General features: G+C 44.1%; 1 protein-coding gene across 1 annotated transcript in view; it reads left to right on the top strand.

The window, feature by feature from the left end:
* The first annotated feature begins 481 nt into the window (after nucleotides 1-481).
* The window catches only part of POU2F2 (POU class 2 homeobox 2), a 62,251-nt gene continuing 39,039 nt past the window's right edge, over nucleotides 482-23,693 (top strand). Inside the window, exon 1 of the mRNA XM_088139897.1 lies at nucleotides 482-627. Coding sequence (XP_087996023.1) covers nucleotides 528-627 — 100 coding nt within the window. The 5' untranslated portion in view covers nucleotides 482-527. The remainder of the gene's footprint in view (nucleotides 628-23,693) is intronic.

The following is a 23,693-nucleotide window of genomic DNA, read 5'->3' as shown; positions in this document are numbered from 1 at the left end:
GGACGAGGCTAAGGGGGGGATTGGTCTCTGAACGGGGGCAAGACAAACACGCATTCACAGGCGTTGTTGGGGGTGATCGGTGTGTTTTACACGCACGCATGCATGCTCTCCCCCCCCCTCCTTTTTTTTCTTTCTTTTTTGTTGCAAAAGCCTTAAAATGATTCACACTGTCCTGGTCCTGGTCGAGTGACCAAACCCGACACGGCCTTGCAAGGCGGACACGCACGCGCACACACACACATACTTGTCTGGCCACAGACCCATGCACGCACGTGTGTAAGTGCCGAAAGCGGAGCGTTGTTGGAGGGAGAGAAGACCGAGCTCTGTCCCATTCCCACCCCCTCTCCCACCCCCACTCCCCGCGTTGATTGCCAGTCTCGGGAGATCGTCCCCTGTCCGGCGTGTGTCTCCCCCGCGCCCGGCTCCCTTTTCCGTTCACCTGCCCCCCCATCCTTATCTCTCTCTCTATCTTTATATTTTTTTTCCCTCCGTGGGGTTATGCGGAGTGTCACTCACAGGTCCTCGCAATGTTCATCCCACTACCGGTCCCCTTGGTCTTCCAAAGATCCGCCGGCCCGGAGCACGGATGGCGCCTCAAATCGCCGCTCGCCCTGCGCTCTGCAAACGGTAAGAAGGGAAGCGAGAGAAAGAAAGCCGAGGAAGAGGGAAGGGGAGCCCCCAAAGAGGGCGCGGGACCCCCGGCCCGGCTGCGAAGCCAAGCCAGGAAGCGAAAGGCGCCCCCAACTCTTCCCGCCCGGCCGCCGAAGAGGAGGCGAGAGAGGAAAGGAGCGGAAAGCGGAAAGCGGCGAGGGGCGAGCGGGTTTTTATTCAGGCGGTATTGATCCGGAGTGTCACTGCTCCGTATCGAACCTCCGGCGCCGGCATCCTGCGGTCGATAGACGGAGGGGGTGGGGGGCGGAGGGGGTGGATGGTAGCAGCAGCAGCAGCAGCGGAAAGGGGCGAAGAGCGAGCCGCCGGCCGAAGGCGCCGGTGGCGCGGGCGCCGGTCGGAAGAGGTCCCGGCAAACGCGGGGATGGGGAGGGAAGGACCCTCCGGCTGGAGCCCTTCTCTGGCTGGCGGGGAGGGGGGGCGGAAGAACCGGCTGGCTCTTTCCCTCCCCCGCCCGTGCCGTCGCGATCGCAGCAGCAGCAACCTTATAAGTGTAATCATGGTTGTTTCTCTTCCCCTTAAAAGAGCTTCCCGCGTCCCCGCAGTTGTTTCTGCTAGGTTCCCCTGGTCGCTTCCGGAGGTTGGAGACAAACCAAGGTTTTGACTGCTCGGTGGATGGGGAGGGGGCTTTGGAAAATTGGAGGAGGGAGAGAATTTTCCAGGACCAGGGGAATTGGGGGGGGGCAACGGTGAGGGGTAGGGAGGAGGCACTTGAGGGGTCCTGCAACCATCTCCGCAGATGCCCCAAAGCCTCCCCCCCTTTTAATCTTGCCTAATTCTCATTTGCCTCAGTGCATCAAAATCCACCCCCCCAATACCTGGTTGAGATTTCAGGTACAACCACAGTTATGCAGTTACTCTGATTCAGTAATTTCGGGTTTAAGTTGTCAGTGGTGCCCACCTTCCCACCGAGTACCACTCTGTTTCAATACATTTAGTTACTTGTCCCTAACATGTTTAAAATTGAGCGAGTTCTTTCCATGTTCATCATTCCCACCCAGCCCTTCTCTAGTTACTTCGAAGTAAATTCTAGATTTGTGAACATCCAGTTCTCTGTCTCCATGGGATGAGGTTCTCTAGCTGGCGGTAATAAATATGACTGCTGTCTTGTGCTTTAAGAGAAACCTTATTTCTGCCTCCCCAAATTGCAGTCAGTTTGGGGGCTCCCTGCTCTCCCCAGTTTTCAGGCATTCAGTCCCCAATCCAGTTGTTTAACCTCAACCCAAGATAGGGGGCTTCTCTGTCTTCTTTTGTCAAGCTGCTTCATAATATTATGCCTACCACCTTCTCCTCCCCACCCCCATCATTCATTTATATCTAGATGGTTATTAAACAGATTTTTGTACTACTGTACCTCTCCAGTGTTCAACCAGGGATGCTAAAATCAAAAGATAAGCAGAGTGGGTTAGAGAGGCTGACCCCTCAGGGAAGGATGGTGGTTCAGAGACTAGTGGTTAGAGCAAAAAGCAACAGAGGTGATCGATTTTGGAGCTGGAGTTCCCTGAATCTACGAAGGACATTTTTAAGTGACCTTGGGGAAAATGTATCTTCTGTCTTTTAAGATTATGAGCTGGTACATTGGATGGGGCCTGATGGATGCAAATATGCCAGGATTGGGACGGTAGGACTTGGGTGGATGGAAGCAAAGCTAAGCTTCATTCTTTGCCTCTCCGTCTCTCCCTTCCTTTTATCTCCTGCTTCCCAAAGTTAAGAGGGGAACCAGGCATTCTGATAACTGATGCTTCTACTATTACGCAGCTGATCCTGTGAGAGTCATCTTTCCTCATAGATCTGACAGATGAGATTTAGGAGTTGCAGGGATGGGAATGGGGAAGGGTCAGAAATGTGGGCAGTGGGATATCGGAGGGTGAGGAGGGAAAGAACCCTCAGAAGGGGCAAAGGCAGGCATGGGTGTGATCTGGGGAAATAAAAACCAAGAGGCGATTTCAGAATCTGCTCTTGACACGTTCCAGGGCTGGCAGGGCGGGGGTTCAGAGAAGTGGCTGCAGCGCTGGCCCTCTGTGTGCACCCCTCCCCCAGCTCTGCTGCAGCCAGCTTGGTGTGGAAATTGTATTGGTGTCAAGCCCAGTCCGTGCTAATGAACCCGGAGGTCTGGGAAGCGAAGCTTGTTCAGAAGCAGAAATCGATTTTCCAGCCTGTAGTAACTGCCCCCCCCTCCACCCCCACATGCTCTCTCTCTCTCTGGACAGAGTAGTAAATATGTGTGTGTGTGCGCGCGCGTGTATACGTATGCACATGTATGAATGTCTGTGTCCTTGGTGCCTTCATGTAGGACTGGAAATGGGGGGTCCAAAAAACCAGCCAGGTTTTGCACTAAAGTTGTGGTAATGGGGTGTGGAAAACTTGGGCAGTTTTTACACAGGAGCAAGGGGGAGGCGAGGAGAGGCATAATATGGTCCTGACTTTGGGCATCACATTTGTGGAGGTTTTCTTCATAAATGCTCATATTTCATGCAGAAGTGAAAGGGATGAATCCAGACTGAGAGGACAGCGATCGAGATTGTAAAAATATTAGGACTACCAGGTATTTTCCTGGTTTTAGAAACATACTTGGGGAATTCAGCATGAGACAGAGGCCCAGATGGCCAACCAGATATGTTGGGGCTGTGGATTTGTCACTGTATGCTGTCTTGTGTTGCTGTGTGTGGGTGTGCGCGCATGTGCACACTCACAGTTGTGTATATATTTACAGGAATCTTTGTCATGATATCTCATAAGATTGTGTCTCCTTTAATGTTGTATAGTTGGCTTATGCTGTGATGCATATGTGTTTTTTCGTGCTTTTACATGTGTTGTTAAGGGAAGATCTGCTTTTACTTTTCCCTGATCTGTAATTTAAATGAAAATCCCTAATATTTTTTAAAAAGAAATGAGAGTTGATAGACAAAAAGTCCACATACTAAAATGTCCTTTTCGATGCTGCATTTTAAAACTTTAGGTGTTCATAATTGGATAATGCTTTTATTGCCTGCTTTACTAATAGGATAAGGTAGAAAGCTTTTAAGTTAGACAAGTGTGCTCTTCAAACGGTTTTTAGTATCTGTCTTTGTACATTAACTGGCCAAAATATGAGAGAGAGTGTGAGAAGAATGAAGGTTGCTGTGATGAAAAATGAAATAATCCCTATGTCCATTGCAAAAGGATAAAAATTTGAAAGACCACCTCCTATGTACCTTCATCAGACTAACACTGTGTCTCTAGAATGCTCCCTAAATGCATAGTTTTAGATCTGAGCAGCCATGCTTATTGACAGCTGTTGAGATTTACATTTGAATTTCACCTCTGAATTTTTCATTTGACTAAACTTTGATTTGGGTTCCATAGCTTTGTATCTGAGACGTTGTTTAGTTTGCTTTGAGGACCGATTAAAATCAAAACATGCCTCTGCCAGGAAAAAAAAAACTGAGCATAAGTTATATTTTGAATTCCCGTCTACTCAGTTGACACTGGCAAGTAATATATTTGCTAATAACATACTGAGTCTTCTATGAGCATGAAGCCTTTGTGAATTTGAAGGACAAATTTCCAAACACAGAGAGAAATTGGGTGAACATGCATTGCTTGGGATTATGCTATGCTATTTTATAATGAAATATAAACTTTATATTCTACACAATGCTTTATGAGAGGCTCCTCATACCAAGAAACTATAAAGTACACCAAAGCCAGCTGAACAGTTCAAAGACATGGTGATAACATTTGTTTCGCACAACCATTTCCATGGCATGACTGCCACATGATCAAACAGTGGATGCTTTATACTTCCTGAATAGGACCCATCACATATGAATGCTCAGATAACAGTTTTGATGTTGAGTTTAAAAGACACACTAAGTCCTAGATCTGGGTGAGGGGAACACAGCCGCCATGTTCGGTGCTCAAAGAAATTAACCATATTATAGTTCAATGATGGTCCAGTTCCTATAGTAACATTTCCCCAAACGATCTAACCCCAATTAACTTAGCCAAGAGCATTGTGTGAATTGAACCCAAAGTGTCTTAAAGCAAAAGAAGGGATCACTGAGTTGTATTTTTATCCTTTAATAGACCATTCACAGCATTGGAAAGCCATGGTCTCTTCCCTATGCACGTTTTTACATATCACTTGGCCAAGAAAGCTGTTGCTATGATGGTGATAGAGTTCTGCTCTCTCAGATCCACAAGCTATTAGTACATGAGTATTCTGTATGTGTGTGCGTGTGTATACTTTGCAAGTGTGAGCAACGACTGGCACTAGCTCTTGGTACAATCTTTGGTATGGTGGGAGTAGAGATGGATGTGAAAACAATGGAGTTAAAAAAGAAATGATTTGGCAAATATATGGAGGACCCAAGCTAGCTTGGCCAGGGGGTACAGCTGTTTATATGAAAAAAAAGAAGAATGGCTACATTTAACAACCGTCTTGATCAGTCTTGGGCTTCTGAGGATCATTCCTAAAGACTCTGCAGCTTTGCTCCAGAGGTGGGATGTTCCTTGAAATGGCCAGTTGGCCCAGTCACCAGTGTGAGATGGTGGTGATCCTTTATAAGGAACAGTTCTGGGCGAAAACCTAGGATCTGTTCCCTCTGCTAGCACAGCTGGGGGCAAATACATTCATCCCTCCCAACCTTCTTGAGAGAGGAGACTGCCAGGGGCTTCCTTACAGCCACTGCACACATGAACGTGCTCCTGTTGGGTCATGGCCTGGTTGATCCCGGCCAATATGGGCTCCCAAGAGGCTGGCCAGGGGGTTTGGGCGAACATGAGCCATGTAGGGGTATTTCCATAAAGTGGCTGCAGAGAGGCCAGCTCTTCTTTGCAAAGCTCCATTCCTCTTCCCCCTCCCCTGCCTCCTTCTGCTGCCTCCTCCCCCCTCTTCTTCTTTCCTTGCCTCTGCTTTTTCCCTTAAATAATAATCATAAAAAGGTCAGCGGCAGGAGAGCTGCACACCCTGATTGGCCGAGCTCTGGGCCCTTTGTTCCAGCCGAGCCTCCGGGCACAGCCACGCGCCAGGGTCAGCAGGATTGGGGGAGGGAGGAGGAGGAGGACAGTCTTCCCAAGGGACTGGCCATGGTGATGGTGCAGAGAGGGGGTCAGTGCTGAAGCTGGTGTGTGTGTATGAAGCAGGGGAATGAGGGCAGGGTATAAAATCTCCTCTTGCAGAGGCAGCTTTTCCAACTCTCACAACCCTCAACCCACAACCCTTTGCTCGCCTCTTTCCTTCTCTTGCTCTCTGTCTAGCTTCCTCCATCCATATGGACGATGCACCTTTTTGCCATCATTGATCTGGTCCGGATGTTGCTAGAAATGGTGTTGGCCAGGATGTAAGCCAATGGTGATAAAGGTGTGCCTCTGATTCTCCCCATACATACCAAGCATGCACCTCAGACACTTTTGACTCTTAGTTTGAAGTATTTAGTCCTTCTAGCCTACGTTGTTCCTCCTCCTTCTCTAATGCCTTCCTGCCCTGTGTTTCTCATCCCACCTGCCTCCCTTATTGCAAGCATCCTTTCTCTCTCCACATCTCAATTTCCTCCCCTTGCCCTTTCTTAAACATGGTTGGCTTGCCAAAATATCTCCTGCACTTTGGCCAACTGTTCCCCACCACAGTCCTGCTAGAAATCAAAGTTTCTGGATGTCCCCTTTTTCAGAACTCCCAGGATTTACTCTGAGCCCTTGAGTAGGCGATTGTGAGAATTTTGTATGAGAGTTGCCGATTAACCAAGGAAGATGGAAGCTATGAGGCAGCAACTGTTGTGAAATTCCCAAGAGCAAATGCCTGTCGGTTCTTCTGCCTTCCCTTCGAATACTCCCCACCGCCTTCAGTTTTGCTGACTACACATCTTTCTCAGTGCGAGGAATCCTTTTTGATCTCAGTATCTGCATTTCCCATCTAGCTACCTCCTGCACTTTTCTGCTGCCTGATTTCGGTTCTTCTTTGGAGTTTAAGTCTCCAAACTAACCCTCTGTACTGTTTTTTAAAAAAATGTCCTCTTCCCCTCTCCTCAGCTTTGTCGCAGCTAAACACCAGGTGGGTTCATTTTGGTCGCAAAGGTAAAATGGCTGCTTTCCTGATGTGAATAGTGGCCAGGAGGAATTGTCTCAAGGCTCCTGTTTGTGCTAATGGAGAGAGTGGCAGGGAGGACAGTATCTGGATGAATGTGTTGAGTATCTAATGCAGTGTTACTCAACCTTGGCAAGTTTCAGATGTGTGGACTTCAACTCCCAGAATTCCCCAGCCAGCCTTCTGGAAGTTGAAGTCCACGCATCTGAAACTTGCCAAGATTAAGAAACACTGATCTAAGGGATCAAGCCATCATGGCCAACTTGTGCCTGATCCCCACATTCATGGCTGGCTAGAACTGGATAAACTATTACCTATTTGCTGTATGCCCCCCCCCCCCAATAATTGAAAGGATAACAATGACTTACTTCTAGAAGGTGTTTAATGAAACCACCTCCAGATTTCTGTTCCATCAGAATGAATGGCAGCCCATTTGTTCCAGCTTATACAAATCAGTGGCAGGAAGCCATTAATATATGAACCTGCTTCTTCTCTGGAAAACCCCAGGGAGCTTCCAGATGGGGGTAGACTACAGTTTCCATCACTCAAAGCCACCATCAGGATCTGTATTCCTTCACTGAGCAGGAGGTTGGAATTAGTGACCTAAATCGGCCATGCCTTCTCTATGATTCTATGTTGTCTTTGGACGATGGGAACTGTATTTCAAGAACATCTGAGTGCACTAGCTTAAGGAAGGCTGTAATATAAAGTTCACAACTAGTTTATTGAGAGAGATGCTGAAGGGCTCATTAGCAAGAAGAATGCAGACTCACTCCTGGAGCACAAACATTTGCAAATCATCTTGGGGTGTATGATACCTATTGATTGGTGTTAGTCATCCATTGCGTGTTTCAGGATATGCCCTGCAGTAGTGTGATGAAGTCTGTGAAGTTTTCATGCAAAACCCCTATATTCTGTCCTTGAAATAGGACTTTATTTGAATTTATATTGCTGTATAGAACATGATGATGATGATGATGATGATGATGATGATGATTTATTCAATTTGTATGGCTGCCACCTCATCTAAGCAACTCTGGGTGGCCCACAACAGGTAAAAAGAAACCAATATACAAACTTATAAAAACTGTCCATAATCAGTTTAAGAAACATAACATCAGGATCAGCAGAGGAATTCATTCTATATCAGTTCAATACAGCCACTGTAAGAGCTCCCCACCATTGTTGGGCCCCAGGCATGGGGCAGAGCCATGTCTTCAGGACCTTCCTAAAGGCTGAGTGTGGAGGCCAATCTAAGGTACAGGAAAATAGAAGGTTGCTGAGTGTCTGCATAGCAACAGATTGTCTGAATGGGTTGAAATGAGTTAGCTTGTACCTACAGGTTGCTATCTTTGTGTGCTATTTCTTGTGGCCAAGCCTGGATGTATCAGTTGGCTGAAATGGGGTTGGGTAGCTGGCAGTTTCAGCATATCATGGCAAACCCAGAAGTTAGCATGTGAATCAAGCCATCATATTAACTCAAGTGTAGGGTGAAGCATTTTGTAGCCTTTCTGTTCTACAGGCAAAATATAAGGAGAATATCTTGAATCAAAGGTGGTGGTGGAACCATCTGGTCCAGATTGTTCGGGAGTCACATGTACAGACTTTATGGTGGAGCTGTTCTTGTGTACATGTGTGGGAGGGTATAAATTATATAGTGACTGTACATTTAAGTTGCTGAAGATGCAAGTGATAAGTTATAGTTTGCATTTAATCCACCCTTAGTACACGTTTTAAAGTTTTTCTTGTTGCAAACAAGCATGATACTTTCCTGTTTTGCATTTTCATCCAGTCCTCTTTGCATGAGACAGCATGTGCATGATATTGGATCTATGAAGATTATTGTGGTTGTGCGTATTAGAATAGTGAAAGCTTTAACTGAAGTATGCTGTTAAAGGAAACAGTTGCACACATGAAACCAGCCCAAATGAGAAAAATCGGGTAGAGAAAGTCATCATAGATGGGTGTTTTGGCCTTAGAGGAAGGCATTGGCAAAATAATTCTTCCAATGGAATTTTCAGGGGACCATGAGGATGGAATGGGCTGCCTGGCTGATGAACATAGTTTATAGTTTTCAAAATGTCTCTAAATGCTTCCTTGAGCCAAGGAATTAGATCTCAAATCAGAAACTGGAAGGTGTGGTGGGGAAGAATGCCCCATCGTTAATGCTAGAGGGTACGTGTGTATCTCTGGAGGGAGGTCTTACATACTAATAGCACCCATTAAAGATACAATGCAAGAAAAAGGAAATGGTGGCCCACACCTCTCTTTAGTGGCTTTCTGATTGAGGAATATTGCCATCCCAGTTTGCCACCAGTTAGAGGTTAGAAACAGATGAAAACTAGCATAGGTGTATCATCATTCCCCTCAAATTCTCCCTAGCACCATCCATGCATTGTTGTGACCCCATCCACTTGCAGCCCCCTCCCCATGTTAAGGGTAGCTGTTATCCACCTCAAAATTGCCCACTCCTGACCTAGCAAATGTCTCTTTTGTGCTATATACATAACGGATCTCATCCAGTGAGCACACAGAAGTTGAGATGGAGGGTAGGTCTGACTCTCAACACAAAACTCCCCAAGTACACTCCTTTATTTTCTCCATATCATAACTTGTAATGATAATTTATGTTGGAGAAACCAGAGGGGATGGTGGAAATGAATATCATAGAAAATAATATACTTTTGGTGATTGTAGCTATTACAAGGCTAGGCTGCTCCTGCATACGTAGCTTTGTTCTAGCCTGCCTGCCTGCCTGCCTGCCTGCCTGCCTGCCTGCCTGCCTGCCTGCCTGCCTGCCTGCCTGCCTGCCTTCCTGCCTGCCTGCCTGCCTGCCTTCCTTCCTTCCTTCCTTCCTTCCTTCCTTCCTTCCTTCCTTCCTTCCTTCCTTCCTTCCTTCCTTCCTTCCTTCCTTCCTTCCTTCCTTCCTTCCTTCCTTCCTTCCTTCCTTCCAATTTAGAGCCTGCCTGGTTCCCAATGAGCCTTAGGGGCTCATATTATAAATATGAAATATTATAAAATAAAAGACAGTAAAAACAGAAGAAAAAATCACGAAGCATCCCAAATGTCCAGAAGGACAAACACAAGGACGAACATAACAATAACTCTTGTTACTCTTATTTAACTCTTTAAGAGCAGGTAAGATTTTCTAAGTAGAATACTGATACTGAAGCATGAGACCATCCCTGGTTGTAGATTCTGTCATCTAAGGGACACAATACCAAAGGAAACAGGGAGGAGAAGGAGAAGGAAAAGGAGAAGGAGAAGAACACAAATGTTGGAACACAGCTGCATTGCTTCTTCCTTGGCTGATCTGTGCTGCTGGTTTGTTTTCTCCTTCCTGGGAGACAGTGTTTGCATCTTCCATTGCCCCTGACATGACTAAAAGTGTTGCCTTTCAACTCGACATCCAAGGTTAGGGTTAGGGTATGAAATGACTTTGAGATGACATCTGGATGTTGCTTTTCCTCCAAGGACCTCAAAACAAGGGACCATGTGCAAGTTCCCCCTTCACGTATCATTTGTCACCACTTTCCTATCATATGGAAAGCGTTCCAAAGCACTCCCATGAAATGTGAAAAGTAACCCATCTCACAAGCAATAGCGTGAGTGTGGCCAGGATTAAAATTGTGAAGTGCTTTGTTTCTTAAACATCCCATATAAATAGTGAATTAATAGAAATGTTAGTTATACCAACTTTTCTAATCTCTTGGCATTGTAACCAAATGATTACAGAGCATTTTGGAGAATTTAGATTGTAAAGTCTAACATGAGACACATAGTAATGTAAACAGTGTGCTTAGCCAAATGGCTACTCCACAGACAAGCAAAAAGGGCCATTTTTTATGGATTGGAACCTCCATAGTAACTTTCAGCCAAATCCTCTGTGTATTTACTCAAAATAAAGCTTGACCAGTATAATAGAAAAGATTCTTAAGTAAGCATGCAAAGGTTTGCAGACTTTGGGTGGCGGTACATGTTATGAAAGTTATGAATGTCTTATATAATAGTGTAGAGGGGAAATATATATATTTTTGGGAGGGGGAAATAGACTCATTGAGAGGGTTTACTCTGCATAAATTCTCTCTAAAACAGCCCCTACCATTTTTAGCCCATCTCTCTCCATCTACCCACACATTCCCAATTGGCCTCCAAAACTGGAAATCAAGGCCAGTGCCCTACTTTACTCAGGGGTTCTACCCTACAAATGTGGCCCTTTTTATTTCTGCAAATACAGTTTAAATGCCATGTATTTGCCAAGGTGAAATCTTTTAATGCTTGGTTCAGGCAACATGCTTATTCCAGATACTTTATTTCCTGGTTTTGCACTGTATAGTACATTGAACTAACCAACTGGGTTCGATTCATAAAATACTGTACTGTAAGACAAAAAAATGTGTGTGAACTCAGCTTATCAATGCTAAACTCTGTGGCAAAGCCCCTGCATTTTCTCCAAATATACATCTATATTCAGAGACGTTAAAAAATAGCTTAGGTGGGAAGGACAAAGGAAGATGAGATGATGGAAGAAAGAAGTTGAAATGAGGGAGGAAAGGAAAGTATTTTTCACAAGCTATGGTGGAAGGATATATACAAGTGTGGAAGGAAAAAAAAACCCTTGAGATTTTCTATCTGACCTGTTAAATTGAAACAGCAAGGATTTATTTAGTTTTTTATTCATTTAAAACATACCCTGGGCCTTTCCATCAAAGTAGACCCTCAAGGCAGCTTACAAAAAACTAAAACAACCCAGTGGAAAATCGTATAAATATGCAAGTAAAAAAATAAAATGGTACTTGGTGACAAAAATTGTCCAAGGAAAATACATTGGCTTTAAATGCTGCTTAAATGGGTATTTTTTTAATTGCATTTCACAACCAGAAAGCCAACCATAGGAAGGCCCAGGAGGATATGGCAGCTGCGGGTATGCTGGAGGCTAGAGAGTTCTCTAGTGGGCCTAAAGTTAGAAGACTTTGTGGCTGAATAATTAAAATGTCTCCCGTTCTTATATGTAACTTGCTTGTCCTCCCTGGTGCTCCAAACAGTTCAGATTTATCTGAGTGTGAATGCAATTGAAGCCTAATGATTTAGCAACATGGAGAAATTGATTGCTGTCACCCTGAGCCGAGGAAAGAATGCGAACAAATTTCCCCTGCAGATGTGTTGGATACCAAGAGTCATACTAGCTAGACTTTTGGAGTTGTAACTTGGTCAGATTTGGAGGGCATCAGATGGAGGAAAGCTGTTCTGGAAGAAAGGGCAAAAGGACAAAAACATGGTTGTGGGACCTCAAGATTTCTGTGGCATCAAATACAAGCGGGTTGCCTTATTTAGTCTGTTTCGCTTTGCAGTAAAATTGGCCAGTGCCATTTCACAAATGCTCAGCTTGGCAGTCATTACACTTTGTTAAATTTCTGTACAATTAAAGGTGCCAGATAATTAAAAGGAAGGAGAATTAGGCAGTCTTCATTTTGAAAACTGCAGAAATAGAAAGTGTGTTATATTAATTATTGTTTTCATGGGGGTTTTGTTTGTTTATTTGTTTGCATGGAGAAACCTGGGTCTAAACCACTGCTCGCCCACAAATCACACGGGGTGACCTTGAGCCAATCTCAGGCAAATTTCCCTGGTAGGTTGTTACAAGGATCGGATGGGGGAAACTGAAGTAAACCAGGCTACATTCTTTGGCAGAACATAGATATGATCGGTAGAGCTCTGGTGGTCACAAAAAACCTGCCTTTTAGAGCTTTGATGCTACAAAAAGTCTTAGGCCATAGTTCTTTGGAAGGAAAGACTAGAAGCTTGAAAAGTAGCATATCAACATTGATATGGAACCTGGTGTGTGGCTGGTTTGCTTTATAGTTGAAACAAGGGGCTTAACATGAATTAAGCAATGATGCCTCAAGGGCCATTGTCTCTTTTGTGTAGGTAAAGGGACAGGGAAGAAAATGTCTGCAGATGGTATAGGCTGTTGGGTCACAGCTTGCCTATCGTAGCTGAGAACATTGGGCTCTGGAAGTGAAGGGAATTCTGTGCTTTGCATTTGCATGGTAAGAAGTGAGTGTTTCTGAGTTCATGTGGTGGGAGATGGGAGGCCATTATGCAGAATTGTGGAGTTCAGAAACCCTTCTTGGTGACTCTCTGCATCCAGGAAAGACAGATTTTAGATGGGAGCAAAGTAAGAGATCACTGCATGATTTGTAATAAACCAGCCATGGTTTCCTACTTGGAGAGTTCATGGCCAGCAAAAATTTCTCTCCTTCCCTCCGCCCTCAGGCTGTTGCATTTCTGATCTTAAGTGACTGAGGTGTAGAGTTAGACTTGTATATGTCGATCATCCCCATCTAGGTTGTGGTGAATAACTCATCGTCTGCGTCCACTGTAACCTCCTTTCCGCTTGTGCCTGGTTAGTTGACTACAGGGATCTGGTAAAAATAAAAATGATTGCCAAAACCTTGTATTAGTCCAAGATTGTACTGAACTACAGCTTGTTTTTTTTTTTAAAAAAAAAGCAAACAACCCAACCAAACCAATAGAGAGTTTTTGGAAAATTGCATTTCACCCTGTCTCCATTACAGAGTGAATCTAGGGTTCCTAGTCTAGTACAAAGAGAGGAAGGGGGGAGAAAGAGAAAGGAAGAAAATGCAAAGTGAGTGATCAAGCTAAGGTTTAGCGAGCAATTGCATTTTTGTCCCTCTCCCCTCATCATGTAATGAGGTTGGAAGTGAAGCTGCTTAATGAAGTTTAACGGGATTTTAATTACTAGCAACTCAGTGGAGACTGGCTTCCAGCAGAGTGATGGAGGTGCAGCTCCCTTGCTAGTTTTAGAAAAAGCTGCCACGGGAGAATTTGGGGTAGGAAGCGTATTAATGTTCTTCTCAGAAAGCCTAGCTCCTGTGTCTTGTCTTCTCTCCTCATCCCTTCTCAGTTATGGGTTCCATTTTATTGATCTCTCTGAAGGCATCCGGCATTCAGATTGGCTTGGACTGAGATGGGATTGAGAAGCTGTAGCGAGGTGGGCTTTAGCTTCAAGTCCAGGACAGAGGGAAATGGTTGACTTTTGGGGATGAGGTAACAGGAGTGATCACCTTTTGTTCTGGCGCTCCACCTGTATGTGCGGAGGTTGCAGGCAAAGCTTGATCTGGCACGGAGATAAATGTTAAGGAGAGTTTCACAGGCTACGAGTCAGCCTGCTGTTAGAGGCAAAGGAGCAGAACTGGGAGGCGGAGATGACAACTTTTAAGAGCAGCCCAGAGTATTGAATTCGTTCTCTCCTGGTCCAAATTAGAATTCTTTTCTCTCCCCCCCGCCCTCCCAGTTTTACAGTTTAATAACATAGAGAAGCATATTCCACTCATAAATCCACATCTACTCCAGAGAAGTCCTATTAAAGTTAAAATAGTCATTTTATAATAAATGGCTTATGGTTACATGGAAACTTAACGTCTTATTGTGTTACAAATGCCAAGAATATGAGAATCATGATTCAAACACCTTGTAATTAAAGAACATTTGAACTGAATGATCTGATTCCATGTAGTAGGTAGTTATGGAAATACTGAATTCATCTACATCTTTGGAGGGGTTTTAGAGTTGGGAGATGACAGGCTGATCTCTTGTATAATATTCAGAGCTGGCTTGTTGCTGTTGTTGAAAAAAGCTTTATTATAAGCATATAGTCACTTTACATTCTTCAAGCGGATGATACAAAATGAAGAATATAAATATAAAAGAGTGAAATGCTAAAAGCAAATAAAAAGACAAGACATAAAAACATCACGATGAGGAACTTTCGAGAAGACCTCTTTCCTGTGGTAACAACCCTTAACATGGCTGTAATGCTTAGTTTTTCTTGGTTTACGTAGTGCTATTATATCCAGAGAGAGCCGGTTTGGTGTAGTGGTTAAGGCAGTGGGCTAAATACCACGAGACTGTGATTTCTAGTCCTTTCTTAGGCATGAAGCCAGTTGGGTGACCTTGGCCAGTCCCCCTCTCTCAGCCCTAGGAAGAGGGAGGCAAGGGCAAATCACTTCTGAAATCTTGCCAAGAAAACTGCAGGGACTTTTCCAGGCAGTCACCAGGAGTCAACAATGACTTTAAGGCAGACATACACCCATACATCCACACACAGACACATATTGTCCACTTAGTTTACAGTTCTATGTATTGTCCAACCCCCCCCCCCCCCGGATTAATTCCATAACCAATGTAAGATTGTTGTGTGAACCCAACTGAAGGCCTATTTCAGCAGAGGCAGGAGAGAACCTGAGTATCATGTGTAAATTTGCTGTGCATGTTTTATTTTGCCATGGGTACAGAGAGGCACCAGGCTAGAAACCGGGAGACTATAAGTTCCAGTCCCATCTTAGGCACAAAGCCAGTTGGGTGACATGAGGCCAGTCACTCTCTCTCAGCCCTAGGAAAGAAGCAATGGTAAACCACTTCTTCTTGCCAAGAAAACTGCAGAGACTAGTCCAGGAATCAGCAATGACTTGAAGGCATAGGAAAAAAAATAAATTATATCCAGAGGTTCTGTCTGACAAGAGCTGGACTTCATTCTTGATGACTTCCTGAAAGTAAAGCTTTCTTCCTTTGCTCACAACACAGAGACATCAGGAATCTCCTGGTAGAGGTGGGGGACATAGGCTAACCCCTTTTGTTATAGGAGGAGGTGTTACTATGACCCCCCCCACCCTACTCCTGCCCCCCTGAGGATGCAGCATCCTCACCTCACAGCGTGACTCCTAGCAGCCAACGCAGGCCTGATGGACAGGTCTGGCAATTGGGCAAATTGTGTGAAGGGGGAGTAGGAGTTGCAAGAAGCTTGAGAGAGCCAGTGGCTCGGTGAACTGCTTTCAAATCCAGAAACTCACCATCACAAGACCCTGGATATTTGGAGCCTTCCAATCTCTTCTGTGGTTATCCGAAGTAAGTTGAAAGCCCTAGCCAGATGGGGAATAAATGCATTTTCCTGCAACACCAAATGGCTGCATTTATACAAATACTAGATGAGGCTAAAATGAAGTTGGGTAATTTGTGTTCAGTATGTTGTGGGAAGCCATCCACTCTTAGTATGTTGTATGAATCAGGCCATCATGTTCAACCATAATATGGTTTAATGGTTTGGGTAGTGCCTGTTATGGAACACAGTTGCAAATGTGCTTTGTTAAGTGAAGCAAAATTTTAAGTGCGTTTACAGAACCCAGCCAGTATCTCCTTCAGTACACCTTAAGACAAGTGCCTACTAGGAACAGAGGGAGAATTACTAAAAGTTACGGTCTGTAGGTGTTAATCCTGACAAGCCATTTCTTCAGGTAGCAGAATTGGGAGGCTGCTGAAGGTGGCAGAGAGAAGAAAATAGACATTTGACCCTTGAGCCCCAATTTCTTAGTAACTTCTCTCAGCCAAGTCCAGCTGAAATAAAATGTAAGAGCAAAAACTATACTCTTGAATGGCTTCTATTGATTTCCATAATGCTGTGCTTGAAAACTCCTGTGGGTTGTCCTCTAGTTGAAAGGAGCCAACAGGTGGGAGTAACAGCTAAGTGACCTATTTCTCCTGACCATGTTTATAATGTCTTCATCTTCCATTTTCCTCTATAGGAGACTGGTAAAGGCCATCATGACTTCACATGATCATGATGCCATTGTGCAACTGACATGAATTAAATAATGATGTCATAGATTTGCACAATGACATCATGAGTTGGGTGATGTCTTGCTTCCTACTCCCCACGGACACCCATACTCTGCATTTTACCGTAGCAACCCCCCACAAAGTAAGTGACAGGCAGCTGAGAAGGTGAAAAAAAGTATAATTTAATTTTTAAAATAATAAGTAGTTTTTGTTACCTGAAAATGGCAATAGTCTGCCGTTCCTTTTAAATGTGATGCAATTAAGGCAAAAGGTGCTTGTTTGAAGAATCTTGCTTTGAATCCAGAATAAGAGAAAAGAAGGGGGAAGCTTTGATTGAAAAGTTATTTGGGGTACCAATGTAAAACCAGGGAAAGTATGAGCAATTTTATTTATTTATATTGATTTATATGGCTGCCCATCTCACCAATGCAACTCTGGGTAGCTACGTGCCAATGTGGTGTAGGGATTAAGGTGTTGAACTAGGAATGGAGAAATGCAAGTTCAAGTCCACCTTCAGCCATGGAATCTCACTGGGTCACATTCTCACCCCAAGTTACCTCACAGGGCTGTTTGGGGGGAAAATTGGAGGAAAGAATGTTGCCTTGAGCTCTCCTAAAGGAAAGGTAGAATATAAATCTAAGATGACGATTTTCTGTACACTAGCTGAATAGGAGAAAAAGGAGAGTCTGGCTAGGAAGAGTTGGGGAAATGCATCTGCGGTGAGTGGAGGGAGATCTTTCAGGAAATGTGTGGGACCTCAGGTTGAATTTGGAGGAGAGAGAGAAATGGGTTGCCTGGAGCTGGGGGGGCTATTGAAGGCATTGGAAGTGATACAGCAGCTATGTGAGAAGACAGAAGAAGAGTTCAGAAGCAACAGGCTGTTGGGAAAATTGGTGGGTGGACTGGAGCATGGTGATGCTGGAGCTCCACGAAGTAGCTTTTCCCCATCCCAAATGCCTCTGTGCACCCCTGTCCCCCCATCCTATGTTATTCCTAGCCTTCCTTGTTCTTCCCTGGAGCTCCTCCAACGTGATTAAGTGACCTTGTAATGTAGTTGCTGAGATGTTTTGGTGCCTAAGGTTGAACATCCCATTTGCACCCCATCTTTCCCTGGGGTTACAGTGCCATTACAAATTAAACAATCACCGTCTGCTGCCCTTTAATACAACTGAATGCATTAGGCAAGGGCCTCAGTCTGCCCAAATAGTTTCTCAAGAGGACCAAACTCAAACCAGCCTGCCCAAGGGCTGTGCCCCACACCCTGGGTCCTCGGATGATGCTCACTGTGTGGCTGGAACCAGCAGAGCTCTGCTCTTGGGAAAGGGCTGATTTTGGGAGCCAGCAGGCATGAGGGCGGGGGGTACAACTCTGTGTCTCTAGGCCTGTGTCGGGTGGAGGCTGATGATAGAAGAAGCAGGAAGGAGGAATCGGGGTGCAATTTCCCACCAATCCATTGTATGCATGTGTGTGACCTTGGCAGGGTTCCTTTACCTGTATGGTGGTGGCGGTTACTGATTTCTTTGTCAGTAGCTACAAAGGCTAGAGAGAAAGGTTTGGGGTTATCTCTTGGTTCTCCACTGTGTGCTTTAATTTAATGGGGCTGGGGTGGGGGGAGCTGGGTGAGAGGAAGGAAACCCAGCTGTTCCCCCAGGTTTTGTTGCTGTTATTGCTTTTAAAAAATTATTATTACTATTATAGCTTTGGCAAGGCATGCTGAGAACTGCGAAATTGTGACACAGAGAGAGAGAGAGAGAGAGAGACCAGACAGGGTGGGGATGTCACCTCCCCCCATTCCAACCCACCCCCCCAAGTCTGCTGCAACGCAGAAACCAGGGAATGGAATAGGAAAGAAAATGAAATGCGTCTGAAGCGAGGAGAAGGGAGAAATCGCTGGGTGGAAAAGGTGGGGGGGGAGGGTGAGAGAGCCAGCAAGTGAGCGAGAGGCCTGGCCCTGCTGTAGCTAGCAGCCCCCTCTCTCCCCCCGCACAGTATCGATCGGGCAGCCGTGGCTTGAAACCATTTTCATTGTCAGGCGCTTGGGCTGACGGATGCCCCCCCCACAAAGCGCAGCCGCTGGGGGATGGAAAGGGATGCTGCAGCTTGGGGGCTGGCTCCCCACGCCCCATCATATTAATCCTATTTATCATCCTTGCTTCAGTTTTATCCCTCCAAAATAATATCTCACTGCGAATTCCAGTGTCCCCCTTTGTATTTCTCTTTCTCCCCTGTCCCCATCCGTTTTTTCCCTCTATCGTTCATTGAGAAGAAGCATTGTTCCCTGTAAGGTGCGCCCCTCCCCACCTGCACTTCATGTTTCTCAAATTCCTCTTATCATGGGGGCATACTCCAGATCCCTTACCGTAGATTAGTTACCTCCTTAGCGCATATTAAGCATCCTTCCATACTTGCAAGCAGAGCCATTCAAGAGTGGTGAAGAGGTTGGGACATGCAGTTGCCCACACATACACACACACACACTTTCAGTGCTTCAGTTCCTATATGATCCTAATCAAGGCTGGAGACCGTAAGTATGAAATGGTAAATTAACCTGAAGGCAAGAGTGAGAAGATGTGGAGATGTATGTCCTCTGCCTCCACTATATATGATGATATGATGGAGTCCTATCCTGTGTGAGAATTAATATGTAACTTGACTGAAGATTTATTGTGTTGAAGCTATGCATTGTGATTTGGGGGTGGATTGTGCCAGGCTTCCAGGCCCGGGCATAGAAGGAGCACCAAGTGCAGAAGCTTTGTAAGGACTGAGAAAAAATGTTCCAAGACATTAAAAATGGAGGTTTTGTAAAAGCAAGTTTGGGACTTGAGTAGAAAGAAAGGGAAAACTCTCAAGTTTTGTCCATGTGGAGACAAGAGTCTGTGTCCCGTAGTGTCATTTTTACCATCAGTGATACATACTGTGTGCAGATACAACTATTTTCAGCTCATTTGTGGCGTGATTAAGCCTAGACAGAAATGAAAAGATGGTATAAGTATTGTATTTTCAGCCCACCTTTTCTCCATCCTCAGAAGTGTTCTCAGCATGGATTGTTCTAATGAGTAACAATACGAGCTCAAATAATTCAGGAAATTTACATTCTTATGGAGTGGAGATTGGCATCCCACATCACGTTTGAGTCAGAAAGCACTTGTGTGAATCGACTCTGAAACATGCTTATCCTTTCACGCAGCATTTTGTGAAAATTCCACATAAGAACCTTTATTTACTAACTTTGCAATATTTATAATTTGTTCTACTCCTGATGAACTCTGGGCAAAACAAATACAAACCAAATGTAAACAGTTAAAATAATGTCATAAAAAATGATCCACATGTTCGCTCCCTCTTATTCCTCATTCATCATGATGTCCAGTCAAATTCTGATATCTGCATTCATTATGATGTACATTCACCCAATTTCATACCCTATTCATTCACTCTCCCTTGAATACGTTGTAAACAGGTGGGCCTTTTGGGTTCCCTCCTCCATTTGCAGTGGTGTTCATGCACATCGTCAAAACATCTTGTTACTTGGCAATTATTCTTTTGCACACAAAGAGCATGTCTATGTCTGGCACTCTCTTACATCCACAGACACCGTCCCACGGACACACACACACGTCAAATCACTTTGTTGCTTTTACTGCAAGACTGAATGTACAAAAAATATTTCTGTTCCCTCACGATGAACCAAATTTTGTAGATTTTTTTTTCTGCCTCATGTATGCAGCCATTCGGCTCACACCATCACTCTACTTGTATAAAATATTTGCCTGTTGGTACTTTTCACCACATCTTAAAAGCGCACCAAAATAAGGAAAAATATTTTCCTCCTTTAAAAAAAAAAGAAGAAGAAGCTGTTGAGGTTTTGCGTGGATAGGAACGGCGTCGGCAAATGACCCAAAGTCCTGAACATAATATAGGAAGAATGTGGGATGGTTGTGTGTTAAGATTCTTTCTGTTAAACAGAATTTATTGTATGTGCTAACCCCCCCATCTTCGCAATCCATTGTGTCTTCATGGGTGAGGCTTCATGGGTGTCTCACAAGGAATAAGTCACTTTCATGCATTCACTCTGGTCATTTCTTGAACTGGGTACCAATACGCTGAGTTGGAAACCCTTCTGATCCAAGCTATGTGGTGGGGGGACTGAGGTTTATTCTTAGCAAGGGGTAAAGCACTTAGTCCATGTTTAGACTCAATCTTTATTCCTGAGCTGAGCACTGGAACAAGAGTGCCAAACCTTGGTTCTGATTAATGTCAAATTATCTAGCGTTTCCCCGTCATCACGTATATCCATCCCCTCCCCTTGAGCGCAAACATAGCCTTAGAATTTGTTTCCCTGTGGTGTCAGGGTTTGTTATTTGTTATTCCTCTAGTTTTAAAATAAACAGCATTTCGCGGATCCTGAAAAAAAGGAAAGTGTTCCTTATAATTATTGACAAGGTGCAAACGGGAAGAGCGCAAAGAGGGAGATAAAAAATATCTAATAAATGTCATTTATACACACATGGCAACTTGATGACCCCTTTATTTCTTCAGTCTTTTGTTACTATATAAAAATATTGCAAAAAGGCGGGGGGAGGGGAGGATTAGAAGTATTTTTAAAAAGAAAAGAGCAGGAGAGATTCAGGGAGAAGCAAAAGAGAGCCACAAACGCAAATGAGTTTTTCCCCACCTAGTTAAACACCTTTTCAAAAACCTCCTCTGGATTTCCATGCGTCACTGTTCTTACATGTATGGAAACTGGAGTTGTCTGAGGTGTGAGCGCTTTGAGAAATCAGAAGCTCTAGCAACTTGAAATCCAGAGCATGTGGAAGAACCCTAAATTATTTTGAGGAGGATTGCTTGACACAGAGCAGGCATGGCACAGATGTCAGGCATCCACAAGACAGAATAAAAGGAAGACCATTTATGTTTATTGCTATAAGAAGAGGCTAAGATAAGTTAAAAAGGCAACTTGTGTACATATAAGCACATAGGGTATGAGTGTGTGTATGTGCCAAATGTGCATAAGAAGAAGACAGGTTGGACAGCAAATGCAAAGAGCCATGAATATATGTGCAAAATGAAGTATTTTGCATAACGTATGCTCACCCAAAGTGTAATATGACGATGGATATCATATTCCCTTCCTTATCTGCTTTGTCCCCTGAGCCCTGGAAATCCTCATCAGCTTCACGGTAGGGCTTCTTCAGGAAATCCTTTCAAATTTATCTTGGCTGCATTAAGGTCTAGAAACCTGCTTTTTGAAAACTGAAAGGTGAGATTCTCAGAGCATCTGCAGAACTATGGAAATTCCACGCAGCATTTCTGGCCTATTTTTTACTGGGTGAAATCCATCACTAACTATAGGTGAGATTAGTTTTACGTCCTGCACAAATGGGTGGGTCAAATGTGTCGGTTTGCAATTTAGCAAGCTCCACAGATCTGATGCATAGATGTGCAGCTGGAATCATCGCTGCTGCTTTGTTGCCAATATAATATTTTTTAATATTCTTCTGTACCCTGACATGAAGAGCCAGTGCCTTGTATCAGTTGTCCTGAAGCTGATGTTCTCTGGACTGCAGTTCCCATTATCCCCAAACAGCATAATCAACACACCTGGAATGTACCACACAAAGTCAAGCTGTCTTGTAGAAATCTGAAAGGTTATTGAATGTACACACGTTCCAAATATTATAGTCTGTTAAAAAAACATGAAGATTTATTTCTCCCATCATCCCTCTTTAACAGCCTAAGAGTTTTTTCTTTATAGGACCATATCCCTAACTTAAACCCTCTTAGTTGCCAGTTATTTTCTCCTTTTTCATCACTATAATCATGTCTCCCTTTTAAAATAGCTACATATCTGCCTTTTCATTTTTTACATCCTCTTCAGTATCTCCTTCCATGACGGTCTTTCATGAACAGTTAAACCTTCTCCTTTTCCTGAATATTTTCTTCCAGGTTAATCCTCTCTTTATTATTACTGTTGCATAATCTCATACCAAACCCTTCTGATTCTCCTTCCTCTCTAAAACTTTTTGAGCAGAGACTCTTGTCTATCTAAGAGACTCTTTGCTCTGTCCAACCCCTACCAACTTGGTGGTCCTACCTGCTTGAATACAGTGTGGCTTGGTCGTTCAGTCATTTAAAATGTGGAGTGGTGTCTGCTTTTATAGATGACTCATTACACCCCCAGTTGGCACTCTGTCTTTGGTACTACATCAATACCACTTGATATTATTGTTATTGAGAAATTGTGCCTAATGCCAGAAACAAATGTTACCTCCAGACCTTCGTATCCTGCTTGTGAGGCCCCACCAGCCCTGGGCTTATTGTCAGTGGAAACTGTTTCAGACTAAGTAGTTTTTGGTGTGATCCAGCCAGACAATTTTTTTTTGCATTCTTACAGGATCATTTATCTGCTCAAATGCAGTACTCTTAGATCTGCTTGTGATAAGAATGCAGAGACCAAAGAGAAGCTCTAGCCCTGTTTTCTTCAACTTGGTTCTCCCCCCAAATATGTTGGGATTGCAGTTTCTAGAATTTCTGCCCCTGTGGAGTATATTGACACAACCAGAAAAAGATGGTGAAAAGAGCCTCTAAAATGAACAGGAGGCTAGAAAAACTCCCCTTGTGGAGACATTTTACACCTTAGGCCAAAAAAAAAAAAAAAAAAAGGTAAAGGGATCATGATAGAAGCTTATACAATTTTGCATAGTGTGGGAAAAGTGGATATATTTACATTTTTCTCCTCTCATAACAGAATCCAGAATCCTCCATGGAAATTGAATAGTGAGAGATTCAGAACAGACAAAGGCACTTGTTTACCCAACAGACAGCCACAGAGTTAACCTATAGAATCTCACAAGAATGTGGTGAGAATCACTAGCTTGGTTAGTTTTATAAAGAGGGGATAGAATATTCATGGACAATAAAGTGATTATCAGTGGCTAATCATGATAGCCATATCTAGGTCCTGGATTAGTGCAAAATGCCCCTTGCTGTGTCCATTGGCCACAAGTCCTTGTAGACTCCCACTTCTTTGGTCTCCATGGGAACAGATGATGGAGTGGAGAATCTTTCTCATCTGATCCAGGGAGGTTCTGCCCAGAATCTCATGTAGCCATCTGAGGGAGTGGTGAATGGTAACACCCTGTTGTAAAACGGTTCTGTGAATTGGCATGAAGGGATATCAAAATAGCTAAGAAATGCTGTCAGAACCAGCTGCAATGGGTTTCCTGGTTAATTCTGGCTAGCACTATATATGCAAAGGGTCTCAAGTTCGATCTCTAGCAGTGTCTCCATGGTTGGGCTGAAAAAAGAGTCATGTTTTAAAATC

The sequence above is a fragment of the Python bivittatus genome, unplaced genomic scaffold (assembly GCF_059951505.1).
Source record: "Python bivittatus isolate LINGU-HERP-01145 unplaced genomic scaffold, Pbiv_v1 ctg000310_np1212, whole genome shotgun sequence".
NCBI classification, from domain to species: domain Eukaryota; kingdom Metazoa; phylum Chordata; class Lepidosauria; order Squamata; family Pythonidae; genus Python; species Python bivittatus.
This window is presented reverse-complemented; position numbering and strand designations above follow the sequence as displayed.